This window comes from Calliphora vicina, chromosome 5 (genome assembly GCF_958450345.1).
Source record: "Calliphora vicina chromosome 5, idCalVici1.1, whole genome shotgun sequence".
Taxonomy (NCBI): Eukaryota; Metazoa; Arthropoda; class Insecta; order Diptera; family Calliphoridae; genus Calliphora; species Calliphora vicina.
In genome coordinates, this window is record NC_088784.1 from 63,187,047 (window position 1) to 63,204,767 (window position 17,721).

The following is a 17,721-nucleotide window of genomic DNA, read 5'->3' on the forward strand; positions in this document are numbered from 1 at the left end:
TAAACGAATGATTGAGCGAATGAATGAACGAACGAACACACAGTGAACCTAAAATACAGGAAACAGCCCGCCACAACAAATGTTGCATGCTGGCATGCTGCACTTCACAAACAAACCACACACAAACACTGAGTGCAACATGTTAAAAATCAAAAAGAGCAAATCGAAATAAAATAAAACAACATGGAAAGCAATAAAGCCATTTTGAATAGTACAAGTAATACCTACCGAAAAATTAAATAACAAATCCATTTGTTTCTTTTTTTATGGGATTTAGAAAAAACAAATGCAACCTCCAATGTAAACAAAGTGTAAAAATAATCTAGCTCCGCGTAAATGTGTATTTAAATAAATAAATATGTATTCAAGTACTACACATTTCAATATGTGTTTTTGAATTTATTTTAAGAGTTTCATTTTATTTGTAACACACCAGAAAGTATGAAAGAAAAGCCCATCTAATGTTAATGACTTTGATATGTCGCCGTATTTGTTGAGTGGAAAATGTTGCATAGAAAATCAAATATACATATATTTGGAGTAGCGAGCTACAAGGAAGCCAATGACATGTTACACCTGCATAATATTAAAACAAAAAATCTGAAAAGTATTTAATAACCAGTGTATAAAGACAATGAATGTGGCATGTGTAGAATGTCATTGAACGCGTTATCAAGTTACCAATTTAGTTGATTATGAAATATTCCATTTTTATTAACAGAGACAACGACTGCATCCACATTAACAAAGTCTATGTGGATGCAGTAAATATTCCAAATTAATATTTACAAGACTATAATACCATGATAGGCCGTGTTGTCCAATAAAAACAAGTGTTTATAAAAATGTCCATATAGAAAGTCCATCATTTAGACGAATAGGAAAATCATAATATACATATGTACAAGGTGGCTGATGAAAGCCGCTATTAAAAGAAAACTTGATAACTTTTTCTCCATCTAAGTAATCTGGATTTTTTTTTTTTGTTTTTGTAGATTGATCCTTAGATATAATAAAAATGGAAAACTGGGACACTGAAAAAATATTGTCCACCGCAATCACACTTTGGAGTCTGTAATTTTGGTTCAGAATATAGACACACATTTGGCGGCGATCCTCCGAGTACATGGACCATTATGAGACTAGTGAATAATTTTCCACAACACGGGACTGTCGCTAGAAGGCCTTATAAACCCTTCCGTTCGAACAGAGGAAACTATTGCTGCCGTAATTGCAGCCATACAAAGCAACCCCAGCGTTGCAACAAGGTGATTATCTGCTCAAATAGGATTTGAACTTATTCCCCCACAAAGTCTAAAAAACTTAATGCAGCTTAACTAAATGTCTAAAAAACTAAATGCAGACTTGCCGATTCGCTTGGAATTTTGCCAGAACATGCTTGAAAAGATGGAAGAAGACGAGAACTTGTTGAATTGTTCTTTCATGTCTGATGAGGCTCATTTTGATTAGAACTGCAATGTAATCTAATAAAATTGTCGCATATGGAGTGGTTTCAATCCAGAAATACTGCATGAGAGTGAATTGCATCCAATTCGCGTGGTGTGCACAACTTTTTGCTAAGATGCCGCAACTGCATCAACGAGCAGGGCGGGTATTTAAATTCAATTATCTTTAAGACTAATTAAACTATTTTTAATACAATTCAATGGGCTCTCAAATGAAAAAAGATTGAATAAATTCTATGGATTACAAAAAAAGTTATTCCAGTTTCTTAATGTATGAAAATTCATAGGTCAACCTGTATATGTTTCATATGTTAAAAGTCTGGGGAAACTAAGTGCAATTTATCGACATATAATTGTGATTTTTATCTTGGTTAGTGGATTCTGCAATGCAACTTTTGAGATAATAAATTTAAAATGCTATCCTCGCATCTCCTAATTCCAATACTTTTTAGTTCCTTCAACTTCCCTTTTGCAGCCAATTGTTAGTGCCGAGAACCTGAATGACTAGTGAGTGGTTAAAGAAGACAAGTCGCTAATAGCTCCCCTTCATGTACGCCGTCACTGAATAGATCGTCCATCACCTTACGTGCCTACTCGTGAAAACAACATATGGATTCGAAAATAAAACTAAAAAACAACAAGATGTACATCTCATTCGAGGACAAACATATCACCACCAGTCTGAAGACAGTAGTCGATTTCTTAGTATGTGGTAAAAGTCACACCAAATAATTCTTCAATACATCCCAATAATTGGCCGTCAAGTCTGAGGACCAATCGAAGGGTATGCGAAAAAAAACGAGTCAGAAAAGATGAAAAGAGTCTTAAATCCCTATAATCCAAATCGCTACTTGGAATCACTATTTAACCCATTGAGATCGAGTAAAGTATCATGCTCTGGTAGATGAGTACCTTAAGTTCAAGAATTTTGTACCCAGCACTTCCCAGCCGGCAGCACAATAGGTCTGGAGCTCTAAATTTAAATGCTCTCTGAATGAGAAGAAGGGCAAATCGCCAAAAAGTAGAAAGATAATCGAGAAATCTTTCCGTTCTTGGTCCCTTGTAAACACATTTCCAAACATTATCCGATCTTACTCAGATTTTCAGGGTTTAACTATTATATCAAGTGTCACAATACCCAAAAATCATTCAAACAAAATCACTTTTCATACAAATAAAAGTACTTTTGAAAAAGTAGTAAAATGCAAGACTCACTTTAAGTTTAAAATCACTTTTCATACAAACAAAAGTACTTTTGAAAAAGTAGTAAAATGCAAGACTCACTTTAAGTTTAAAATCACTTTTCATACAAATAAAAGTACTTTTGAAAAAGTAGTAGAAAGGTACTTTGTATGTTTTGTGTAATACAACACAATTTAGCATAAAACTGTTATATTTTTGCTTAAAATTACTAAAATAAAAGCTTTGAAAAATAGTAGTAGAAAAAGTACTTTTTTATTTTTTTTTTGACAGAATTCAATTAACATTTATATTTTTAATTTTAAAGTACATAGTCTCTAAAAATATTACTTTTGAAAAAGTAGTAGAAAAAGTACTTTTTCGTTTTGAGTTAAAAAAGCCTCACTTTAAGTTTATTTTCCATGACGTTAGTTGTTACCTCCACAACATTCAACTAATCATAATAATATTGACACTCATGAACTAACATTAATTTTTTAAAAAAAAAATATTTCTATAATTATGAAGTAAACTTACCCGACTGTGATCCACCAGCTATTTGACGCATTTCCTTGGTGAATTCCTTGTTGCCAAATTGACACGACAAATCGTGAACGGTACGGGGCTCGCCTTTGTCTAGCAAACGTTCTAAGAAGAAAAGCAACGTCATGTTGCGTGCCATTTCATATTCCATGGATTCCATATTGAGTGGTTGGTTGTTCGCTCTATTTAGACTTAAACTTTTGTTTTAACTTTAATATGTATTTTGATTTAGATTAATTTGGATTTATTTCCTAGGTTTTAAGCACAACCTTAATCGTTGTAACAATTATTCGTTAGATTTTAATTTAATTACTTTTATTTTTGGGAATAAAATTTTTATGAATTTTAAATAGGAAGCTCTCGTTTTATGTTGATATTTGATTTTTGTTTTATTTAATTTAATTTTAGATAAGGCAGTTTGGGAAACACTGATGATAAGTGATAATTGTTTAAATATTATTTATATTACGTTTTTTTCTGGTTTTTATCTAAAAGTAAAATATTTAAATAGAAATGAAATAAAATTAAAATTATATTAAATTATACAAAATTTCTAAAGAAAAAGAGAAAAAACAAACATATTATGCAATAAACTAATAAGAAATAAAGAATTCTTTTTATACATTTGTTTATATTATTTTGTGTTTATAAATAAATAAAGAGCAAGAATAAAATGTTGGTTAAAAGGTTTTTTATTTGTTTTTGATTTTTTTTTTCTGTTCAGCTGGCAAACATTTACATTTGCTGGGTTTTGTTATGATGTTTGGGTGTAATTGTATGTCTTGCATTTTACATTATCTTAAGTAAGAAATTTGAATAAAAGAATTATGTAGCACGTTTATGTTGTAAATAATTAACCAACATTACTACCTGATGTAGGACACTAAGCTACGCTAATACACTACTTGCACTCAAACTACAATAACACAAATTGTCAAATAAAAAACACAAAACTGTCCGAACAGTCGTCACCGCCATAAAATTCAAATAAATCAACAAAAACATTACATTCTAAGCTAAAGGAAACCGTTACTCGTTACACACTTACGTGGTAAAATGAACGCTTTATTTCGAGTATCCTTGTGTTAAGGAAACGGAAGTTGAATGAAAACTAAATGCTCTTTTCGTTTTCTTCAAACAACAACACAACATTCCTTTAGTTCAACAAACAAACAATAAACACGGCGAATTAAACGAGTCTGCGCTTTGGAATTTGTTTTTAAGACATACAGCTGTTTACACCCTACAGACCTTCACAACCTTCATTTGCGATTAGAGGGTCATAACTCAAAACTTACACCCTTATTGTGGTTGGCGTAAAACGCCATTCGACAGTTTCGTATTAGATTAAAGATAAAATGCATTCTGTTTCTTTATACTAATGCGAAACTTTCTATGGCGTACAGTGGACCAGATTCATTAATAAAATCCGAGGTGAAATTTAACGTGGGCGTAGCCAAGTTATAAAAATGGGCCGAACAAATGCTCCAGGAGCGGCGCTATTTTTTTTTTTTGTTTCCATCCGATTTTAATATTTTTGGAAAGCGCTCGGCTAGATGTGCAATAGTTTTGAAAGAGTGAGATTTAAAGTGTCATATTTTTGAATCTAAATGAGATATTGACTTGAAACTTTTTTGTAATGCCAAAATATAACTTATCTAAACAAAAAAGATTAGTTCGGAATAAATGTGGATCAAATTGTTCCTAATATTTGCAATCCTATTAAAATTTTCAATGTTTTTTAAATTCTTCATTCCAAATTACAATTTTGCCCACATTTCCTTTGGGGCTGGGAAAATACTTTGGGGATAAATAGGGAACACATCAAGGTTTGCAAAGCTGCTTTCTGTTTTTTGATACCTTTGGAATTTTAGAACAAGTGGCCCAAAGTTGACATATTGATATAAAAATAGGTCAAATTACGAAGGACGTAGATGCGAAAATGGGACATATTTTTTATACCAAAATGTTCTCCGTAAAGATACCTTATAGAAGAACATGAAATTGTTATATGTTCTTAAAGAATTTTTTTTTTTTAATAAAAAAGAGTTAAGTCACCTTTTCGCCCAAAAAATAGCAAAAATCTACTATTTTTTGAATTTTTATATTGAAAATCGTTTATTTTTGGATTCATAATTGATATTGCTCTGAAATCTTGAATCGAGTCTATTTGGTCCAAAAGTACGCCCTATATTTTTAATAAAACGTACCAAGGTATGGCAACATTTTTAAATTTATATTTTCAAATGCCTTTAACTCGGAAGTTATAAGTGATAAATAGCACACGCCTTTCCAAAAAAAATAAGAATCTTTAAAAGGGGATGGCAAACAAAAAAAAAATACCACGTGGTTAAAAATGTTCCAAAAGCAAAAAAATATGATTCTGCCCAACTATGTTGCGTAAAACGTCAACCTCGATAAGGGTCTTTACTTTTTTTAAATAAGTACTCAAAACCATTCGCTATATCTTTCAAATAGCTTTTTCTTTCATAAACGTCAAAACTAAAAATACGTGTTCTTCTAGAAATGCTATGTGAGATCATCCGACTATTGGATCGCACTACTTATTACGGAAAAAAGCCATTATATAGCCGCAATATGTGGAATGAAATCCCAGATATATTTTCCGCGTACAAGCGCGAAAGATGCCGATCGTTATTTACGCCCAGTTGAATCTCTACACCCGAAACTATTGATATGCTGTTGGCCTATCGGAGATTAAAAGTGTTAGAGACTTTGGAGCCATAGTCATCTCACATGGCTAAATTTTGAATGATCACTTCAGTATGAGAAAATTTTCAGCAAAATGGGTGCCGGATTTGCTCTCAATCGGGTGCACATGAACAAATTTAAGAAACTTTGATAAAAATTTATAGAGCTCAAAGACTATGTTGAAAAATAAAATGATTTTTTTATCCAAAAACCTGTATTTCATTCAAAACGTCACTGACTTATTGAGCCGTCCTCGTGTGATGTTTTGAAGTTGCAACTTTAAAAATATCGTTATTTCACTAAAGCGAAGTGATCGAGAAAAACTATTTTCTTTCTCTATGGACAGATCTCAAGACAGATTTGCAACATTAGAACCTCTGGATATTTTTTTTTTAAATTCCTTTCCTTTTAATTGTAAATGAATTCCTTTTTCTCTGAGCAACAGAAGACTCTCTATCAAAGACTGTCAACAATTGTTTAATTGTCATCTTTAAGGAGACCGTATTTCACTGGTTTTCCTAATTGGTTTGGCCAAAATGTCAAAATTCGACCGCCTCTAACTCAGATAGTTCTTGACCGATCTTGTTGATAAATTGTGTCTGAATTACTATCCAATATGTGCAAATTTTCAAATCGGAAGACATCGATTTTAGACGTATATTCGTTTGTTTCTCCTTTAAAATTTCATTATCTTTATTTTTACTTTATAAAAGTTTCGGTTTAGTTATTCGGCCAAATTGTGAATACTGGTATTAGGCCGATGTTTGGCCCAATCCAAAATCGAATATTCGGTCGGATTCTATATCTATGCACTGAATATTGCATAAGGAGTGTAAACAAGTCGATTGAGATGCATTACACGTGGAATATAAGATCATAAAAGGCGACGAATTACAAATCTATGCATATGAGCCCCATATATAACAGCTGCCAGCTGGATGGTACTTCTAATAATCTCAAATAATCATAAAATAAAATGGATGTTCTGTAGTGTACTTATTGGAAGAGGAAAATTGGTTTCGAGAAATGATTGAAAAGTATCTTCATGATATCGTCGTATTATATTATAATTAGTAATAAATGGTGCTAATCTTTCTCACTTTTTGTGTAAAAGTTCACTCTAAATGTGCCCCCTTATCTACCAAGAGAAACTTCTTCCCACACTTATGGATAGTATACAATACATATCTGCCTGAGATGTGTTTATAATTCCAGTAAAACTTATTTTGTTCTCTAGGAGATACGAGAAGATACAATCTGAGAAACAGCAAAATCTATCATTCCAAAAATGCTAAGTAAATTCATTATTATGGGTTTTGAATTTATTTTGAGTTTTCTATATGAGTTTTAAATGTAATATAGTTGAAACAGTAACAATGTCCTTTAATCCTGAATATTGGCCAACATAGTCTATTGGCTACAAACGACAGTAATCAATCCTACTTTCCTGTTAGAGGTTCTTGTATAATGACCGGTCTTGGAGAAGACCATCTTATTGATGCTTCTAGATCATGTACCGACATTAATTTTTGCAACTTTAATTAATTTAAGATCATAATGGAAAGGATCTCCGCAATCCCAAGCTTCGTCATTGAACAGATATTAAAAAATTTAATTTTTGACAGAATTTTTAATATGTATTAGTATATTCTAGGGATGCCAATCCCGAAATCCCGATCCCGAAATATTATGAGATTTTTGATATTTTAGGAAGATTTCTGAAGCACCCAAAATACTTGGAAAGCTAAATTTCAGCATATTTTTTATAATACTAATCTCGCTTCAAATCCAAACGCAGCCAGATTTTTTCATTTGAATCAGGGAGCAGCACGTCTCCCTTGCATTAACAGGCTTTTACACAATTTACACTTTTACGAAATTTATGTTCAAGTTATTTTCTGAAGGGGCAAATGTAGCCCGATTTCCGCAGTACTTTACAGTAAAATTTCAGAGTACTTACAACTTATTTTGTGCAAAATTTTATATGGATTGCCGCATAATCAAGATATTTATGACTGCTCAAACAGTACTCCGGGGGACAATTGTATGGAGCTAGGGGAAATCATGGACCATTTTATTTTAATTTAATGCATTAGTTTTTGATTTGTTATATTTTTACTTAAATATATTAATGAAATAATAGTATTTATTGTTGAATTTGATGTTTTTGACGTTTAACTAAAATCCCGAAGTCCCAAAAAATCCCGAAAATTCCCGGGATCCTGAAAAATCCCGGGATCCCGGGATTTTCATTTATAAAATCCCGAATCCCGGGATTTGTAAAACCCAGTCCAGTTTGGCATCCCTAGTATATTCTAAACTTCAGTGAAAATGCGTGGGCACCAATTGGTCGATGATATGACCAATTGTTGCTGTTCTTCCCTGGTGAAAAACTTCCGGTTGGTACAGCTGTCGCTGGATTGACAATCTTTGCCGAGTGAAACTCGTGTCGTTCCGGAGCGAATATTCAATTATCATGGGAACGAATATGATCAGTTCAGTTGTCCTGCTTGGATTGCCAGACTCTGATTGAATGCACTAATTTCTATTGGGAATCTATGTAAAATTCTATATGAAGCTTACTAAACGATTTTAAGTTCAGATTTCTTGAGCAACGACATTCTCTGCAATATCAAAAATATTCTTCGATTATTATACCCTTCACCTTCGTGAGAAGGGTATAGAGTAACTTCGGGTAATGTGGACTACCGTTTTGTTTTTTCTAAATTTTGGCCACAATATATATGGATATTAAAAGAGTTGTGAAGCAATAAATTAGCTAATGTATTCTCTAATGGTTTTTGCAGTTGAATATTTTTTCCGTTAAAGGATAAAAAATTTATGTGAAAATATTGTAAGGAACCCAAAAATCAGCATTAAAAAAATTGGAGGGTAATATGGACCACTATATGAGGGTAATGTGGACTAGTATTTAATACATAAAATTCATGAACCAGCTAATCATGAATGATTAAAAAATTTAATTTCAATATATTTTTATTAATACAAACTAAAAAGTCGCGTTCTTGGCTTAGATAGATTGCTTACAAAGTACATAGTTATTGTCGGGTAATATGGACCAGTAGTACATAATCAAGTAATTTAAGTGGTCCACATTACACGAACTTGGGTTACAGTGGTAAAAAGTTATTTTTACCTAATAATCTAAATGTGCTTTAATTCTTACCAAATATATGCAAAACTACGTGTCCACTTTAACTATATAAAACAACCAAACATTAAATTCTACCAAGTAACTGTACCAAATTTTGTTTCTTACTTGAGCCGAAAAAAATGTTGAGCAGGCGCATTAATTTCAATACAAGAATAAAAAGTCAACATATCAATAACTCATGAAAGCAAATGTGCAATTGTCGTTTCAAACAAATTGTAAAATGTACGACAAATCAGTTTTATCATACCTTCAATAGTTTCTGAAAAAAGACACTGGTCCACATTAGACGCATAGTCCACAATACCCGAAGTTACTCTACATATATAAGTTTGTAATTTCTACATTTTTCATTTCCGACCCTATAAAGTATATATGTATATTCTGGATCCTTATAGATAGCGGAGTCGATTAAGCCATGTCCGTCTGTCTGTCTGTCCGTCTGTCTGTTGAAATCAATTTTCTGAAGACCCCAGATATCTTCGGGATCCAAATCTTCAATAATTCTGTCAGACATGCTTTCGAGAAGTTTGCTATTTAAAATCAGCAAAATCGGTCCATAAATAACGGAGATATGAGCAAAAAACCGGGACAACCTCGATTTTTTACCTATTTTTGATCTATATCTGGATTACTAAGTCATTAATATAGACAATATGGATACCTAATGATAGATATTTCAAAGTCCATTGCAACGATGTAGATAAGGCTATAGTAAGTTTGACCTACAATGGGTCAAAATCAGGAAAAATATTTTATAACCCGAATTTTTTATCATCAAACAATTTTTTTGTCATACATTTTTTTCCAAAAAAAAAAATTTGGAAAAAACTTTTTTTAAAAAAAAATTAAAAAACAATTTCAAAAAAAAAATTTAAAAACAATTAAAAAAAAATAAATTTTGTTTACCTAAAAAAATTTATTTTAAAGTATAATTTGGTGAAGGGTATATAAGATTCGGCACAGCCGAATATAGCTCTCTTACTTGTTTTTTGTTATTTTTGTCGAGAAATTGTACAATTGTGTTTAGGGTACTTGATAAACATACTTGACCGACCACATTCTACATCAATTTATCTATATTTCTCTCATTCTCTTTAAATAAGAGTGTGTTTGATTTGTTTTTACTAAAATGTGAAAGTTTTGTGTATTTTTTTAACAAATTATTTTTTATTTCATGATTTTTGCAACAAATAAATTTCTTGTTTGTAAATGTTTGGTTAAATAGTGTTGAGAGAATTAGTTAGTTGAAGAGGGAACAAAATGTTGGCTTTGTCCGTTGCTTTTTACTTTACATTTCTTGAGTAAGCATGTTTGACTCTCTGTGTAGTACATATTTTTTTTTTTTTTGTTTTTCTTTTATTCAATTCTTTTCGAACCAAAAGCAAAAACCGTTTTAGTGTTTTGCGTGTGAACATTGCGGCCAAAGCGGCTGGCAACGGCAGCACTACCAGAAAACTGAGAATGAAGAAGCAGCTGTAAAAAAGTGCGCGCGAGGAAAATGTATGAATCAGTTCGCCGACAGGTAAACGAATGAGTGACACACTTATGGGTAGCAAGAAATATTTTTTATTAACGAAGAAAAATGCCAGAGTGGTCAGAATGTAATGTTCTATTTAGGATATCTTGTTTTTCTTTTTTTAGTTTAGTGCTCACAATGTGTGAGAAAAGACAAATAAATTTTAAATTAGTCAGAATCTTTGGTTGATGAATGTTTTTCTATTTTTCTAAGACGAATGATATTTTTATTAGGTTCATTAAAAAATTTAATTAGTTTACAAAAATAAAGTTATTTTATAAGCGTCAAATCAATTCGATTTTGGAAACTTTTAAAATCTTACTCGACTGGTCAGATATTCATTCAATTTAAAATAGGCTTAGGAGTTCAAGTTGAAACGGTGAACAGATCTCTGCTACCATTGACATGAGTTCCTAAATAATAATTAGTCCATATTTGTTGATTTCCAAATGTTTTATAACTTGTTTTTCTATTGACTCGGTGTCTAAGTCAACAGAGGCTTATCAAATTATCTTTGGTATGGACATTTTACTTTGACATGAATAGTTTAGTTTAGTATTTACATGGTGTACATATCCACTCGGAGACCCCTAGGATCCATTGTGATTCGCTTCGAAAATAATAGTAATAACAATCTCCTGTTATTAAACCACTTTATTCCCCTAATGAAACAAAAGATATACTTCAGTATACAACCAAAAATGTCTACCAGTCCATCGTTGAATCATACGACCAAAAATGTCTACCAGTCCATCGTAGAATTCTATCGCGTTCTAGCCTTGGACAATGACAGAAGATATGTTCGTAAGTCATTGCACATCCTACAAACATCAGTGGTGTCATTATCACATTTACTAATCCTATCGAACAATCACCTCTTGTCATCCCCACACCAATTCTCTAACTGCTCATGTCTAACCTTAACAGCAATCTAGTTCCTGTCATGTACGGCCCAAGCGAAATTACATAGCCTTATCCAGGAATGTCTCAGATATTATCAGATATAATAGTGACAAATCGAAAGTTTCGCGCACACATCTTCCTCACCTCCAGAATCTAATCATTCAATTTCATCGATGATCTCATTTATCCAGTACCTGTGTCAACGTCGTATTAGTGGCAACATAAATAGTCATATTTAATCCCATAGTGACGTTCGCCGTCTGAGTGTATATAATCAGGCCTGTCACACATTTCGTTCGGAATGGTTTCAATTCCGTAGTTTTTATTTCAATCGAATTCGTTTTAGGTTCTCGGGTCATTCCGGTGCGTAGAAGCGGCTGTCGTGGGAATGTCAGATTCCGTGTAATTTGTTAATTAATTTTGTATATTCATTCCTTGTGAAGAAGCAAATTACGGTCGATCGGAAGGGAATTCTGTGACAGGCCTGAATAACAGAGTATCAGTCTCCTCACAAGGTTTTGTGTCTATTTCTATCTATCGGATAAAATCTTGTATATTATATCCTTTCATTCCTGGGAACGTTATTGGGGTATAATACAGAAATCGAATAACGAGATATTGAAGTCTGTTATTCCCGGATGAATTACTTCCTGTTCAAGTCATCCGATTTCATGCAAAATCGTAGTATAGCAAATATAAACAATTTTGTGTCGAAATCTTATACCAAATATACTTTTTCGATTTCTATAAGATTTTCTTATACGTTTTTGTTTTCCTTATACCCTTTTTGTTACATTTGGTCATAAAGTTTAGATAAAACGCTTTTTGCTCACTTCTATAGAAACCGATAAAGCAACGGCAAAGCAATGTTATCGACACATTCCCACGACAGCCGGTTCTACGCACCGGAATGACCCGAGTTCACTTGGCCAAGGGCTGTCAACTCAGCAATCGCTGCTGCTACAACAACAACAAATTTTAACAGATTTGTTTAAAACACCATGGCTCACTAATATATACATATCGTGTGTCAGTGTGTATTCCTACATGGTGGACGAGGTGTCGAGAAGTCTTCATTCCTAAAGGAGGTAAGGCGACTCATACTAAACCAAAGGATTACAGACCAATTAGTCTTGCATCCTTTCTGCTGAGAACCCTAGATGGATATTGAGGTACACCTGAGAACAGGCGCGGATCCAGGTCAACCATTTGTGGGGGGGAAATTAAAATTTGTTATACATTTTTCTTTTTATTCCTTTTTGATTCGGTTCGGTTTTGGGAGGTGGGGTGGATTTCCTATTTCACCCCCTCTGTATCCTGAGAATGACCATTCCGACGGAACTCCCAACATGCCTACACTAAGGGAGATCTGTGAAAACAGCTCTGCATCCGTTAGTTGGTACAATTGAAGAGTTGCTATGAAAAAAGCAGTATTCACTTGTAGCCTTTCTCGATATTGAAGGAGCTTTAAACAATGTCAATGCCATGCTATATGCGATGGACTTGGTATTGATCAATCGTGAAACCCCGCTGGGTGGTGTATTATCACCACTTCTGTCGAATCTGGCTATGAATACCCAGTTGGTCAGGATGGACAACAGAAGGATCAAAACAGTCGAGTATGCTGACGATGTTGCGGTATTAATATCTGGTAAATTTCTGGATACAATAACACTGAGTGAGTGGAGTGTTTCGAGTAGACTTATGGTGTTTTCTTTTCTAGCATAAATGTTGCATTTATTCTGCCTTTTACCCTTCTTTGTGTTCTTTTCTGAAAAAAATGTAGTTTGGTCGTGTTCTTTTCTAATAATGTTACCATAAAACCCAGAATATATGAAAAAACCCTCAATTTTATCAAAGGAATGCACCACTTTTTATGTAAGCAAAAAGTATAGTTTTTTAATATTTAGAAGCTACATAAAAGAAAATTGCATAAATGGTAATGATTTTGTTCTATTGTGATCGTTAAAAATGCAACACATTATGAGGGTATAGGTAGCATTTAATAAATGGTACACAATATATAGACTGAATGGAATCAATCTTGAGATCAGGGATAATCAGAACAGGATTAATAAAGCCTATGTGGCCATCTAATGCTGTGAAAGAGCAATTGGGGTATTATGCCGAAGGGCATCAATTGGATCTTTAAAGCTGTTGTTAAACCCATCTTGTTCTATGGGGTATTGGTGTGTTGGCATGCTACTCACCGGAAGGCCGTTGAACGAGTTCTAAGGACTATCGCGATACTGATTAAACTGGTTACCAGTGGATTTATTGGTTTTACAAACGGCTCTCAACTCTGCTGTGAGACTAAATGCTGGTTGTTCGTGGTCTGGTAAGGACCTTGGACATTCTAGGATACTGAATTACTATGGGCACCTACATAGTAATGTTTATTATTGAATCGCAAAACCTTTTTTCGGTAGGCATTTCCATATTATAATCCCGAATAGGGATTTATGGCAGCGCGTACTCTTCCCTGATGCCTCTAAAAAGGGCATTAGGGTCGGTGGAGGTTTCTATATTGAGAACTTTTCTGGTATTTCCCTTGTTAAATGCAAGATGGCTATTCAGCAGAAACCATATGAGACTGCACAAAACAGGTTTACTAATGAACATTCCTGTGCTACAACGAGGTCGACTTGGCCCGTATATGATGCCAGCAGGACGAATCTATTTATGGAATTCCGTCGTGAGCAAACAAGGCTAATTGTCTCCTTTATTACAGTACACTGTATAATTGGGACAAATGCTAGAAGACTGGGCCTACGGTACAAAGATTACTGTAGAAGCTGTCATAATGAAGAAGACGAAGAAACTGTGTATCACCTTTTCTGCCAATGCCCGGCTCTGACAATTCTGAGAGAACGCGTACTCTGGATTCCATTCCTATCATGCTTGGATGAATCTTAGATGAATCTACTCCTTCATCAGGGAATCTGGTTGGTTTAACTCGGAGACATTGTGATACCCCTTGGGTATCATATTTGAATGGACCTGCTTAACGAGTGGCTGCCCATGGAACCTAACCTTTAAAAACATGCATTTTGCAAAAACTTTAATTTTAAAAAATGTAGTAACATTTCTTAGAGAACATAAGAAACTGATCTTCGTAACAATGGATATGCGTATTATGATTAAACACAAATTTTCTATATTTTCTCAAAACTTGACTGCACAGAAGCTATAAAAATGTACCCTATCCCATGTTAAATAATTTAAGCATATATTTATGTACATAGAATTATACATAGAGACGAGATACTCCGATTTGTGAAACAAAAATACAACAAATTTTTTATTTTTATTTTTGGACCAGCACTCAGGGATGATCCCTACTATCGATAGAACGGTGAAAACCAGCCCCATTGCAATGGTGCTCCAGCGAATCACTAGAGTTGGATACCCTACTGTCACCGATAATCACCTTCGCCCTGCCCTGTACGTGGTCGAGAAGCTCCAAAATAGACTTTGAAGCTCCGGCCCATACATGGGAGTTGTCTCGTCCCCTCTCTGTGTTTTTTAATGTTCGATATCAATTTCTAAAATCCGGAAAAGGAAATCAGTACAATCAATAACAATCAAGTTGTTTAAAAACGCAAGCAATAAAAAGTCACCATTTAAAATCGCTTAAAAAAATCATGTAAACAAAACAGTAACAAAAACCCGTCATTATCATCGTCATCATCATTATTAAGAACAAACAACAAAGTGTAATGAGTATGCAGAGAGTAAGGAGTTTATCTATCTCTTCTTCATATGTTGACTTTATGTTTGCATGTGTGTTTTTATAAAAGCAATAACAAAAACAACACACACACATGCTAAAACACAACAAAGACAAGACGATGACTGAGTGTAAAGAATGAATAGGAAAAAAATAATTGAAAATAATCGTAAAAAAATATTTTTTGCAAAACTATTAAAACAAATAAAACAATTATTATAGATAAGATGATAAAAATACCAACCAAAAATAGGTTATGATAATTAAGCACTCAAACTAAATTTCGCGTTTTTTCGGTTGCTCTTCTTTGATTTAATGAAACTGCAAAGAACGCGTTTTTTGCTTTTTCTTTAACTTTGTTTTATTTTTCTTATAGGTATCAAAAATTTAACTAACTTTACCTTGTTGAATTCGTGTGACTGACTGAATGTTGACAAAGTGAAGATATGATATGAAGGGGGGCAAAAATAACAACAAATAGTCGTGTATTTCTTTGCTTTTATAATTATTATTTTTATTTTATATAATAAGAGCACTTAAAGGCGGAACTTTATTTGAAGGATATCTTTGTAGCAAAAAACACAACTTCGTTATAAAAAAACAACACGATACAGATCCTCGTGTACAGGATGATTTTTAATTTCGATTGCAAAAGCACTTGTTTTATAATAATAATTGTAGTTTTATATAAAAAACTTAAACTTTTTTCGGTTACTTTCACACTAAGTTTCGTATTAAACTTTAAGTAGATATTTTTTGTTAATTATTCATAAGGCCACTTTATTTTTTGCTTTTTGTTTTATTTAAATACAATTCGAAGACTTTGAAATAAACTACAACAACTACGTCGTTTTATTAATTTGCTGCTACTGCTGCCGAGCTGCTGTTATTGTTGTTGTTGTTTTTTTTTTACTTTAGTTGCTTACTAATAGAAAGGTGTTGTTAACATACAAATGTAGAAAATTTATAAAATATAAAAGACAAAAAGAAATTTGAGACGTGGTAAAAAGATTTCTTCTTTTGCACTTTTGTTTAAGCGTTAACACTTTGTAGAAATTTCTTTTTTTTTATTTATTTTTCTGTATTGAATTGGTTATTTAAACACTGACTTTTATTTATTTAGTGAATTTTTGTACAAAATCAAATATTTTAGCAACAACCCAAAAAGTAAAGAGAAAAGCCACGAAACGAACCTTCAATAGGAAACGTCGCGCAACAACTGATTTTACGGCGAATTCATTCCAACTAGTACTGTCATAAATTATTATTTTCTAATTCCGTTATGTTCTGGTATTTCGTTTTTAAATAAATGCACTTTACCAAGACGCATTTATAAAAGGTAGCAGCATTTCCACAACAAAAACAACATGTACAATAACAACATACAAATTGTTTTTTTTTGGAATGTTTGTGCTGTCAAAATCTTCCTGTTATTTTTGTTACTTTTGGATTTGTTGTGTTATTCGCTGCAACAAAAACAAGTGAATTTGACAGTTCAAACAACGAAGAAAAAAAATCAGCTGGGCTAGCGACAGCACCTTGTATAAATCCGCCTTGCATTTTACTAAAATGAACATAAAAATTAAAACAACTGATACCAAGGTGCATTTAATAAGGTGCCATCGGCAGCACAGCTGATTATAGAAATAGCACGCACAAATGTCAAACTACATATATAAAAAATATTCCCCCGTACGTCCGTATGTCAAACTCTATATATAAAAAATAAGTGAATTCGCCTGTATTTATTTCAATTCGCCACTGCTGTCACCTTGTTAAATACGCCTTGACTGATACTTTTACAACACAGAGTGGTATTTAGTGCAATAATTAACATGAAAGATGAATTAAAAAGATAAAACCGTTAGTTTCAAATGTTAAAAGCGAAAGAAATCAATGTACATCGACCGAACGAATTTATTCTTTCTACGAGGTTGTGTAGGTTAAGCTGGTCACACACGGAATGATTTGTTCGCCTGATTTGTGATTGAAAATTTTCAATTACTTGTGATTTTGTGTGCGCACAGCCCCATTAACAAGTCGAACACGAACAAATCGCACTCACAAATCACCCGTTTGTGGGCAGCTTTATAATCAGATTTAAGTTAATAATGCATAATAATACAGTGGATGACAATATTATTAATTATTGAAAAAATTAAAAAAATCAAGTCATAAGAAAATTTTTAATTTTTTAGTATTTCATTCATTATAATTAATTAAATTCTAAAAAAACTGAAAACTATTCATTATTATGGTATGTAGTAGCAAAAAACAATGGAAACTTATATTTTATTTTAACAAAAGTAGTCTGCCCTTTTAGTGACTCAGTATTTTGTTGGATATCCCTTGTTTGTATTACTGCCTCACAGCGACGATGCATTAAACCAATTCGACGATGCATTAAACCAATTTTTCCTAATACCATATAACCGCGTCTGATATAGCTTCATTCGTCGTATAATTTTGAGTCCGTGATCTACAATTTTCCATAGGT

At 32.9% G+C, this 17,721-nt stretch overlaps 1 protein-coding gene across 1 annotated transcript in view; it reads right to left on the minus strand.

Annotated features, from left to right (window-relative positions):
• The window catches only part of egl (Egl_like_exo domain-containing protein), a 64,085-nt gene extending 47,634 nt beyond the window's left edge, over positions 1–16,451 (minus strand). Inside the window, exons 1-2 of the mRNA XM_065514494.1 lie at positions 15,626–16,451; positions 3,183–3,676 (exon numbers count right to left, since the gene is read on the minus strand). Of these exons, the coding sequence (XP_065370566.1) occupies positions 3,183–3,348 (166 nt within the window). The 5' untranslated portion in view covers positions 3,349–3,676; positions 15,626–16,451. The remainder of the gene's footprint in view (positions 1–3,182; positions 3,677–15,625) is intronic.
• Between the last annotated feature and the right edge of the window lie 1,270 nt (positions 16,452–17,721).